The 12,396-nt window shown below is 41.0% G+C and overlaps 1 protein-coding gene across 3 annotated transcripts in view; it reads left to right on the top strand.

Moving 5' to 3' along the window:
• SPTLC3 (serine palmitoyltransferase long chain base subunit 3) overlaps window positions 1–11,367 on the top strand; it is a 99,452-nt gene extending 88,085 nt beyond the window's left edge. For all 3 annotated transcript variants that reach the window (XM_088160731.1, XM_088160732.1, XM_088160733.1), the window contains 3 exons: window positions 5,977–6,112; window positions 7,097–7,226; window positions 9,559–11,367. In XM_088160731.1, coding sequence (XP_088016857.1) covers window positions 5,977–6,112; window positions 7,097–7,226; window positions 9,559–9,672 — 380 coding nt within the window. In that variant the 3' untranslated portion in view covers window positions 9,673–11,367. The remainder of the gene's footprint in view (window positions 1–5,976; window positions 6,113–7,096; window positions 7,227–9,558) is intronic.
• The last annotated feature ends 1,029 nt before the right edge of the window (window positions 11,368–12,396 follow it).

The raw sequence follows: 12,396 nt of genomic DNA, 5'->3' as shown, positions 1-12,396 counted from the left end.
TGTCTTTTTCAAATTCTCATTTTGCTGTTCATTCTGAGGGGATTGCTTCTCTTAGGTCCTTAGCAAGCAGAATGCTTGAACCCTGGCTCAATTTTAAATTAATATTCCCAGTAAGTATGTGGTTGCATTTCAAGCCCTTAAGCACATTTATTCCCTGTTTGCACAGCACTGGCTCCATGACTCGGGCTCCCAGTCACGACAACAGGGAAGATATTAGTGATGATAATATGCTGCCACAGTTATTATTTGTCTAAGCTGAACATCACAGATGTTCTCCCAGCAGTGAATGATGAAACAGAGCTAAATTCTGACATCTTTGCTCAAAATGAGTGAGACATGCTGTTCTAGTGGAGACACCTGCCAAATGATCCACCTGCCACAGGACATCCAATGTATCCATGGAGAGTCAGTTGATCTGAACAAGCAGGGGCTTTGGACTAATAGTGTTTGCAGTGATTTTAAGATCTCTGAGGATCAATCAAATTCTACCTCTTCTGCAGTCACTTTTCTCATATTCAAAGTGCTGTAGTCCTCTAACAGACCCTGCCCATGGATAGATATTCCCTGTATCCTGTTGTAAGCATCAACTGCAGGCAGAGGAGGGATGTGAGACTTCGATGTGACCAAGCTCTGCTTTCCCCAGGGACAGCAGCAGGCAGCTCCATGTCACAGTCCCCTTTCCAGGGTGTCTTTCCTGCCGGGAAGGGAGTGAGCGTCCCTCCTGTGCTGCAGATGCTGCCCGAGGCATCCAGCTCTGTTCTCAGCCTGCCGAGCACAAAGCAGGGAAGTGCCATTCCCAGTCTGGATCCCTGGCACGTCAGAAACACCCAGTGGGATGCAGATGGAGCAGCACCCTGTGCACTGGCTGGATCCACTCTGTGATTGGGAGTAAATTGGGCTCAGCCAAGGCTGGCTGTCCCTGCATTGTATATCTGAATATAGGCAAGGTGCTGGGTACACAGATCTGACTCAAGAAATAAAGTAAAAATGACCGAATCTTGACAGTTTTTCTCATTTCTGTTTCAACTGAAATTGCCATTTTTCTTCCCTTAATCTTCTCTGAAAAGTGTTTTGCAGCAGTTCACTGTTAAAATAAGTCCTTAAGGGATTATTTAGCAGCTGAATTAAATCGAAATTACCAGATTGCTAGTTAGCATTAGATTGTAGAAGTAAATGTCTTCACTTCTCCCCAGTTCATAGCAAAGTTATGTTTTATGAAGATTGTTTTATCTGAGAACATATTTCCTTTTAGGCACCCTGGTTTTATAGCATTCTATTTGTGATTTAATGCACATGGAGGTACATGTGTGTTACTCTTATAATGGAACCAGGGGGAAAAAATTGAAAATCTGTCCATCTGCAATAGTTTAATGGGAAAGAGCTATTGTTTTCCAGGGCTTTTGCAGCCTATGGAAGATTGCTTTTTCCTATCTAGTTGTTAGTAGAGGAAGGCAGGGAGTTGAGTGCTCCATCCAAGGAACTCTGACACCGGTATGTAAAAGCTCAATTGTGTAACTAATTATTTAGAAAGACCCTGTGAAACAACAGCTGGAGAAGATTAAAGCAGGTGGATTTGTGTTTTGAAGAGTCCACCACATGCCAAAAAAACAGTACAGTGTGGGGTTATCTTTCCTGGGATGGGTTCAGGAAAAATAGCTCTCCTTCACCTCCTACACCTGAGATCTTGATATCAAAGGCTACAGCTTGCTTATTCCTCTTTCCAATAGACTGAGTCACAATTTCCAAGGGTAGGAGCCTACAGGAAGAGTTCAAAGGTGGAATGTTCGTGCAGGAATTGAGCACAGGCAGCTCCTCTGCTTGCGAGCATTTTGCAGGAGGTAAAAGCAGACATCTCTGGAAGAGGAAAACAAAGTTTTGTTTTAGAGAGCTGATAGTTTTACTGCCTCTTTTGCTGCCAGGATAAGGTACTCAGCTGCCATGAACAGCAAAGTTTAATTGAAGTGCAGAGAGCTGAATATGTAGTCAGAATACCTTCCTGGTGTCAGGTGCCCTGCTAGTGTGTGACAAAGCTTCTGCCAAGTCTGTTGCTCCAAGTGGCTCTCCTAAAAAGCTTATTGCTTCAAAGAAACTATGAGCAAGCTGCTACATTTTATTATTTCGCTCTCTCTCTCTTGCCTTCTTTTTGTATTTTTCTTTCAGCTAAACCAGATTAATTTTGAGCTATAAAGCTTTCTAAAAGCCTGCCTAAATTAATGAGCTAAAGTCAGCAGTATGCAATGATACATGTCACGTAAAAATATAATCAGCATTTTTCCCAGAATTGCAGACACCTTAGAATTTTGCAGTAAACCAAATATTTTTAAAGTGGTGCAACCAAATGAAAACTCTAAATTTGCCAGCAGAAGGTGGATTGCTGATGCAGTAAATGTGCTTTTCTTCTACCATCCAGGCAATTAATCCTTTATTTCAGAAAAATCCCCATAAACCAGCTGTGTGTGTTCCCAGCAGCTTGAAGATAACTTGTGAAATTTGGGAATTGTTTATCGTTCATTTTTCTCCCTTTCTGTCCCTTCTTAATTCAGCCAATAAGAAGACATAGAGCACTTTATAAAGTCATTCTCAGCTTTAGCTGAATACTCTGGAGCATTAGTGTGCTTGGTTTTAAATAGAGGAGAGTTGGTTTTTCCTGTCCAAGCTGTTTTTCCAAACATATGCTGTGTTGTGGTTCACATATTTCATGGAATATAATTCTCTGGATATGCTGCATGCTGTGCTATAAGCTCTCTGCATAGACTATAAATCCTCAAGGATTTTGCAAAGTAAGAATTTTGTAACACATAAATTTACTGTCTGGGGACCCGATCCTCTAATTAGTCCCATACAGGTAAATTCTTACACTTACAGGATTCTTTTAGCTCAAGGGTCTTCTCAGCAGGTTTTCACTCAATAAATTATAAGGGACACAAGATCCCAGCCTCAGGAATCAAAGAAAGTGCTTTCTAAATGTGGTGCTTTTACTTGAACATCCCACAGTGAATTTGGACTAAGACCTGATTCTAAACTGAATTCATCACTCTTAATCTGTAGTGTGGGGGGAAAAGCAGACCAGTGAGACAAAAATAAACGTTTTTCTCAGATCTGCCTCCTTATCTGACGTCGGAAGGTCCCATAAAAGAACGAAAAAGAGTGTTGAAATACAGCTACAAATTTTAATGGTTTTATTGCTCTTATTGGGACAGCATATAAGAAGTCTGCATATATGATGTGTGTCTGTGGTCTTTGACCACAAAACTTAACATGAGAAAGGAAAGTGTTGACATTTGGTAAAGAAATAGGTTCCTCCCAGCCACCCACCCACAAATACAGTGTGTGTAGCAATCGTCTCCTAATGTGCTTTTTTTCCCTCCAGATATATGTGAGTGCTCTGATCTTTTATTTGGCTCTTCAATGCATCCCTGCAAATGAAATTAGTATTCTGGGATGTTGCTAAAACATTCAAGTGGCTCTTTTGCATCAGCACTGGCTGGCTTGAAATGAGCTCCATAGGGAGTCTTGAAAGGGGGGATTTTGCATCACAAACTGGTTGAGGATGTAGAATCAGGAAAGGAAGATCAGAAAAGGAAGAGGTGTTTGACTTTTGGGGGGGTTGCCTGAACCTCATCTTTCAGCTCTAAAGTTTCCTTAGCTGAAGTCTTAAATTTCCAGCACCAAAAATAAGTAGAGACAAAAGTGTTCAACTCTGGGCCCTGCACATATGGTTTGATAAATAGCAAACAGCACAGCCTGGAATCCTGCGTGGCTCACACTGTGCTTCCAGCTCTGTGGTAAACACATGAATAGAAAGGAGAAGGCAGCAAGTCTTGAGCTGCACTCGCCGAGAACATCTGCATTTATGAAAAACTTTCCCTAATTGAAAATCTAGTAGTTTCAAATGCTTTCCAACTGAGAGTTTGGAAACTAGCTCAGGGGCTGCTAAGATAGCAAGAAACAGCAGTGGCTTTGAGCCCCCAGTTCAGGTTACTCCCCCACACTCCTCCTCCTAACTTGGACGTTGAGGAGGTGCTAATAACATCTTTACCATTTCTAACAGGGGGAAAAGTCTCTCTTTAGACTTCAACCACATTATTCTGTAGTTCTCTAACTCCTGTCCTTACCACCATCTCCCCGTCCCTCCTCCTCCTCCTCAATACTTCCTCCTGTTTCTTTGAGATCTACTACACCAAAAATATTTTTGGAAATACCACAGACTATTGTTTTTATTAGTGACTGGAAAGCTTTGTAGTAGGATGCTTTTGTGTTTCATTTGTTTTCCTTGCTCTGGCACAGCTGTTTTTGCTTTAGCAGCATTAGAGAGATGGTTAAACTATTTGTGGCCTTTTCTAACCCAGCAGATCTCTTCCACTGAGTGCTTTAAACTGAATGACCGAGACTGTAAGTAACAGGTTGTCTGCGTGGGCAGTTTTGTGTGTAAAGTTACAAATGCACTGTTTTTATGAGATCTTTTAATTTGTTCAAGCAAAACACCGATCACTGTGAAGCAAGTCCCTGCTTCCCTATAAATTTCCCAGCCAGAGCACTGACAGAACCTTGACTCGGGAGGATACAGAACAAATGAAGTAGCAGATCTTGTTCAAGCCTACACAGGTTCAGAAATATTAATGTAAAAGAGGTTCATGTAGTTGTGGTGATCCCCACTTCAGTCAAGAGGGAAAAGGAAGAAAAGCCAAAGCAGGTGGTGGGGGCAGAGTGTGGTCTGAGGACAAATCTGCCAAAGGTGGCATGTAGCTGCTGCAAATGCCTTGCTGGCCACTGTGGTTACACAGAGCAAGATGGGGAATTAGGAAACGGGCCTCCAGTCAGAGAATGGTGACAGCAGAAAGTGGTAAATGAAGAATGAAGTGAACGAAATGTAAAGTAAAATGAAAACGTAAATGGAGAGTGAAAGCATAACACATCTGTGCAAAGGGAAAAGCAAAGGGAAAAGAGGAAATGACTTGCACTGGAGGTTTCAGTGTTCATGTCTGGTGACATATTGTAAGTGATATTGAAAGTATGGGCTGATGAACAGCAGGAAAATGAAAGTTAAGAGTGTAACTGTGTCCTGCTAAATCCCAGTCTTACCACACATTCTCACCAGCTCTGCTGGGCAGACACAAGCTGCTGAACAGTGATTAGCTTTAGAGTCTTGATCTGCTTAACAGTGGCTTGGCAGTTCTGTTTCTGGTGAGGTCAGGCAGATGACAGACCTGGCTCGATTGGGCTGGCACTGGGCAGGCATGTGGGTGTGGAGGAGGTGGCACCATCCCTGTCAGCACCTCACAGCTCATAGGTGAGCTCAGTGACTAGGTATAATGCAGGTGGAGTGGTGAAAGGACATGTAATATCTCCTACTACAGTAATGTAGAGTGTGGCTCTTGCCTCGTTATGCAATGGGTTGGGAAGCGACTGCACTTGTCAGAAATCACCTCCTTTGTGGCACTGCAAAAGAAATGGCTGAAATTCTTTTCAAGCACATTTTTTCCTCTGCTGTTTTTTGTCTTTTTCCTTCATTAAAAATAATTATTTTCAACTCTCCTGTCAGTTTTGCTGGGCGTCCCATCTGTGGATCCATGACTAAATGAGGCCAGGGACAATGCAGAGATAATAGTTATGTTGAGAAAGAACATACTTGATTTCCATATCCTGTCTGCACTACTTCTCTGTAGGTTTCTGTCATCCAGGAAGCCTTATTTGGCGCAACAAAGTCCAGGGAATTGTCCACATGTCTGTCCCCAGACAGGGACTGTTTCTGCCCGTGGGAAAGCACCTCACAAATACAGGAGTATCAGCCATCCATCCCTACAATGCCATAATAATCAATGGAGTTGCATTTAGCTCGTTCCGTGTTTTTGTTCTCCATCAAATAGCAACATTTACATTTCAGCCAAACTGTTACCCCCAGCCCTGATCCTTGCCTGTGGCTAGACTCCAGTTATGATCTTTGTACTGACTGTTCTCCTGGCTGGCTCATTTCAGGGCTCCAAAGAGTGCGTCAGCTGGAGAAAAACACAAGGTACTTCAGGCGAAAACTGCATGAAATGGGCTTCATCATTTATGGCAATGATGATTCTCCTGTTGTTCCCTTGCTCCTTTATATGCCTGGTAAGATAGGGTAAGTACCGAAAAAAACTTGCTGGCAAAGCAAGCACTGTTCAAGTTTGTGGGTTATTTGGTACACGCTGCAGAAGATGATGTACTCTGTCGTAGGTGCCTCCCAGGAGAAACATCCACTGTTAGTTGAATTCATCATTTAGTTCTGTTTTCTTTTAAATTTGGCCCTAGGTTTAATTTTGAGTTGTTCCAGATGTCAGAATTTTAAAATTTTTCTCTTTTCCTTTTTTAACGTGGTCTGGAATAATACTCTTCATAACATTTTGAATTTGAACTTTTTGGTTTTGTATTTGTTATCATTAAAAGAGACACATTAGCTTTGATGTATGAACTGGTTTAGATGGCTGCTTTTTTTCCCCATCTGATCTTTGAATGGTCTTTGCATGTTTTACCATTCAGTTCCTCTCAGGCAGCACTTGTGCATTGACTTGGACACACAGACCAGAATTCAGAGGTAGAATAATGGAAATGTTGAACTGTAGAGAGTATTTTCAGTAGTTTAGAGTGGCTGTGGGCTCTTGGTCTCATGCCACACAAGCCTTCCTAACTGGCAGAGTAATTGTGAGAGCAAATAAACCATCACACAGAGATTGGTTCATTCCTATTGATGTTCAGGAACCAAGCAGTCATGCCTTCCACAAGCCCAGCCTCTTCCATCCGTAGGGATTGTCAATGCCCACATGGTTTGATTTGTACTCAGAGACTTTCATTGACATAAATTAATCATGTCTACCCTGCAGATCCCTCTCTGCCATCACATTTCTAGTATTTGACACCCACTTGGCTTCATGAGCCACTAGGCAGCAAAGAATCTCAGTCCTGCTGGTAAAATTCTGGCTTTTATGGAAATCAGTGGGAATATTCAATCAACTGAAAGCAGGATTTTACCTATTGCTGCATTATATGTGACTGTTTTCTGTCTGTGTTCAGTTTATTGGGGATAATGTATTTTTGATTTTACTCCTTCTACTTTTTCTCTCCTTAGGGCTTTTGCAAGGCGCATGTTAGAAAAAAACATCGGGGTGGTCGTGGTTGGGTTTCCAGCTACTCCCATCACAGAATCCAGGGCTCGGTTTTGTGTGTCAGCTGCACATACACGGGAGATGTTAGACACGGTAAGCACAGCACATGTCCTGCCCAAATTAACTTCAGGTGCTGAGGAGGCTGGGAGAAGCTGTCCCTCTGTTACTTTGAATCTGAATACTTCGTTTTTCCATTTGTTCTTCTGGCCTTGTCACTTGATCTTTAAAGGCATTTGAGCCTTATACATTTTATTTTCTAAAATAAATTACGGGACAGTTAACTTCTTATGTTCTTCTATTTCTAATAGTGACCAAATCTGTCATCACTAAAAACCTACATGAAGAGCACAAGACAAAAGTTAAATGCTCCGTCAAAACTATCAGAGTAGGAAACCTGAAACTCTGTGGAAATAATTGAAAATCAAGGTTTCCATACCCATATTTCCATTCCATATTTCCATGTGTTTCTTGAATTACAGAAGTATATGGGACAGCCTTGGGGGTACAGGTGGAGAAATTGCAAACAGTATTTGGAACTGTTTGAACCTAATCAAGTTTAATTGGTGCTGTCTGGCCAGTCTCAGTTCTGTATCTTTCTCTGATATCAGAAATACCATTAAGAGTATGTTGAAACTTCCATCATAAACCTCTGTTCCAACACAGAAATGTGTTTAAAATAAACTCTTTGAAATTTTCCATTTCCTTTTTTTGCCGAAGGTGTTTTTGGCCTGGCTTGAGATACGTTCTTTCATTCTCAGAATGAGCCAACTTAGAGGCATGAAACAAAGAGGCTTAACGATACATTTCGGGTTTTGCTTTTCCTCTCTTTGCACGTGTGCTGATGGTCAAAGTGAAAAATCCTTGAACATGGAAAGGCATTTGAGTTAAATGTGCCACTGGTTCATGCAGACAAGCACTTGGGCCTGCAGAGAGCCCCTGACTCTCCTTTTGCATCCTGAGATGCACATGGATGTGGAGGCTGGAGCCCTGTCCTGCTGAGCAGCTCCCATACCCTTCAAACATCAAAAACCTGCCTTGCATGTGTGCAGTGTAAAATTCCTGCTGGTTTAAAGATGCAGTAGTTATTAACAAGGTACAATACCATAAAGGTAGTATTTCATCAAACAGAGCATAGCTACGTTCTTGTGTTGGTCTTTATGATGTTTGACTGTGAGGATTTTGGATCATGTAACAGGTAACAGGCAGTGAAGCTGATCTGAAGATTCATCTCTCGAGGTTGCTGCTTTGATTTTCTTCCTTTTCCCCAAATGTCAAGCCCACCTCATTTTTTGGGCCATCATTGTGCATTCACTCCCTGCTACCTGCACCTTGCTGCCTCCAGGGATGGTCTGACACTCCCCAGCCACCACTGAATGTGCTGAGCTTTTGCCACAGTACTCGTGGCACTCTTACAGCATGGGGCAAAGGAAATGCCCTGAGTTTAATGATTAGCAGAAAGAAAGCTTTTCAGACAAAATACTTTGTGACTGTGACTAAACCCAGGGTAACAACAGGTAACAAGCACAATGAAAATATTTCACTTTGGCAAAATTTGTTTTGTATCTCAACCTGGAATTAAAGAGGAAAGATCTATGAAAGGGCAAGCTCCCAAGAATAACTTCCTTAATGACCTGGAAGCTATCTTTCTGCATAAACCATTACTAAATTACTTCTTTTTGTTCCAAATTACTTCTTTTTGTCCGTGAGCTTGTTTTAGTGGCTTAACAGAAACCGGCTCAAAATCAAAATTGCTGTTTTCTTCTTAGATGCCAAAAAGTTGGCTGCTCTTGAATGGGGGTCAGAAGCTGCAAAGCACTTAGCTGCTTTCCTGTGGTACTGAGTTCTTGGCTATTTTTTTAATCCACTAGAGAGCTAGGCACACTCAGCTCACCAAATTGCATTACAGTATTAATGAACAAAAATTATTTGTCCCTGTGATATATATAAAAAATGGCATTCACTAAAATTATCTTAAACTATTCAGACTGTTTCAGCTGACTCTGCTCAGCACTGTGAGCTGAGTTCTACCTAAGAAAATGCAACTCCAGTCTTTGGGAGCTGTGGAGGAATATTGAATCATCAAACATTTCTTTTGCACAAGCAAAGATAACTTTTTATCTTGGTTTTTACCTCTCTTTGCTTTTGGAAAAAGTAATTCTTTTTCATCTGTGCTCAATTAATGTACTTACTAATAAACCATAACCTACTGAAGGAGTTAATTCTGCTGTAATGCTGCTGTACATCTAAACTGCACTGATGTTCACTGTTTCAGAATGAATGCAAAATTTGCCCATTTGTCCTTTAAACTTTTTTTAATTGACTTTTTTTTTTTTTTTTTATAATCTTCTTGTTCTGCAGTAAAGTAGAAGTTACTAGAACTTCATTTCTTTTCCAGTAGAATTGACGAAGTGTCATGGTCTTACAGGTTTTGAATGCTCTGGATGAATTGGGTGATTTTCTACATCTGAAATATTCCCGGTATTCCAAGTCATCTCATCCTGAACTGTATGAAGAATCTAGGCTTGAACTTGAAGATTAAGTTTTCCACCCATGAAGAGAACATTATGATGCTATGAAAGGGCGGAAAACCTGAAAACTAAACAGCACAAATGCATTTCTTCCCTTCTAAGGACAATTTTTATTTTTCAGTTAATTGAAAGGAGGGGAAGCTCGGGTGTTGCATCACGTTGTATCAAATTTCTGTATTCAAGAGACTGAAATATTGATACAGATTTGCCTCCCCAGGAGATCTGTTCTTTTTAAGGTGTTTTTGATGCAGAATGAATGCATCCATTGATCCAGTTGCTAACGTACAGCTTTTGATATGGCCCTTTTTTATGAAGAGGCTTCAGATAGTCTTAATTGTGACTGAAACAATAAAGTTTAAAAAGTTAATAGATTCCAGTGTAATATAGCTGAGCTTCATCAGTGAGACTGACCTTGATCTCTTGAAGAGCACGGATGGAGACGCCGGTGTGGACTGCTACAAAGGAATGAGCAGAAAGTGACCTCTTTAACCAAGTTGCACTATCATGCATTTCTCCAAGGACACAAAGTGTTAGAAAAAGGCTAATGCTGAGAATGAGAAAAGTAGCCTGATGAGATCATGTATTTCTGACAGCAGGTTATGGGAAAGGGGAAATTCCTCCTCTCCACAGACCTTTTCTCAGTCACCTAAATGCACTCTCAAATTTGATTTGTACAAAAATTTGGGCTTAGACATAAACAGAAATGCTTTTCTGCCAACTCATTTGACCTACAGCCTATCACATCCTATCACTACCTAAGTTCTTCAGCAGGCTTGCTCCCTTTTTGTGGAGCAGTAGTAAATAATTTTAATAAACATTTAACTTTCCCGTAAAAACCTTGATCAAAACAGTCAGATACTTGCAGTTCGCAAACTGCAGATGACATTTATGGGCCCACTCCTAAGTTTCTTGAACTACTTATGGGCCCCATAAATTCACTAACAAGTACATAATGCTGAAGCTGTTAGCTATGCTGAATGTGAAGTTCAGGATACCATAAGCAGTTCTGCCACCTGTTAAATACAAAACTCCACCATTTCTATACATGCTACAGTCATCAATGAAATAACATTTCTTGAAATATTTTTGTCTGTTTTATGCATGTCAGGGGGTGTTCTGTCCAGGGTTTTTTTTTTTTAGCTGTTTGTTTTTTAAATAATTATTATATCTCCTGAAGAGGAAGATGCCCTTGTCCCCTTGTCCACTGCCCCAGTGACAAATGCTCAAAGCTGCCTGAAGGAGTTGTTCCAGCCAGCAGTTTCCCTGCAATGCCAGCAGCCACAAGCATCAGGGTTGTTTGGGCTGAGTTGCTGGAAGGAGATTGGAGGCTTTTTCCCTTTTTTTTTTTTTTTCCCCGGCGTTGAAAAGCAGTTCTGCAGCTTTAAGAACTCCAAACAATTCCACGCTATCAAATGTCATTGTAAACACATCAGATGAGAGATGTTTAGCTTTCTGTTGCACAGATGTACCACACTTTCATGTTCTCTTGAAAGCTGTGGTGTAAACTTAACCCACAGCTGCAATATTAGATTTAAGAACAGAACAATTAAATTGTGGAGTACCAATTACACTATATTACTCCCTGCTTGTTAAAGCAGCTTTCAGGATATAACAAGGCTGACTGATTATGAGGGCCCATTTTTTGTTGGATTTTTGTTGTTGTTGTTGTGCAAGTTAATAAAAATCCAGTGGTGCTATAACTTTAAGAATTGATTACAACACATTCCGTAATATCAAATGTCGGCTTTAGGAAATGTTTATCAAGGGCTGGGGGAGGACTAAGTGGTGTGTCATGTGATTCTTCACTGTGGTAGATGCACTTGAAAAGCACTGCAGAGCTTCAGGGGAGCTGTGTTGGTGGATAAGAGCAAACTCACTGTATAAATATTCAAATACTTGAGCACAGGACAAGGAGAAATTAGGAAATATCAGCTTCATCTTAGAATAACCTGGCAGTTTGTAGTGCACAGCTTTGTTACATGCAGAGTGTGAGCATTTACTGTGAAAGGAGATGGGTTGAGAAATCTCTGCAACCTGTTCCTTGAGGAAAAGCACTGGCTTTGATATATTGCTTTTTGATCTCTATTGCTGAACATCTGCGGCCAGATCCTCAGTTGACTTCTGACCTTCCATCTTGGGGTATACAGTCATAGTTTATATTTCAGCAAACATCATTACACGTCCTGTTGGAGGCAACACACTATTTCCCTCAAAGAGAGGCCTGAGATTGATTAAACTACAGAGTGATCACTTTCTGTACCCCAATAGGGGAATGTTTTCAGTCTAAAGCCGAATTCTTCCTGCCCTCAGAACATTACTCTCACTCATATTAAGGGGACAGGACAGCTATTTTTTAGAGACTGTCAGTTGATTTATTATGTGCTCTCTTCTGATTTCTTCCATCCCTTACACACTAGAGAAAGTACAGACTGACTACCCCTGGGCTTCGGGAACAGTTAGGGAGAAATCTCTGCTCCACTAGTGCAATAATAAAACTCCCAGGAACTTCAGCCTTTTCGATTTTCCCCATGAGGTTTATAGTCTGGAACTTACTTATCTAACAGTGTGGAGTTTTTCCTGGTTTACTTAAAGATTTAGAGTTGATCAACATTTGAAGACTCTATTTTAGCTCATGTCTGAAAAAGTCTGATAGAATACCTGTTAGGAAATTTGCACCTCTAGCACAGGACCACGTTTTTCCTAGAATGCCCTCCTTCTTCTGGCATGCATGTTCT

This window comes from Sturnus vulgaris, chromosome 3 (assembly GCF_052056855.1).
Source record: "Sturnus vulgaris isolate bStuVul1 chromosome 3, bStuVul1.hap1, whole genome shotgun sequence".
NCBI lineage: Eukaryota > Metazoa > Chordata > Aves > Passeriformes > Sturnidae > Sturnus > Sturnus vulgaris.
This window is presented reverse-complemented; position numbering and strand designations above follow the sequence as displayed.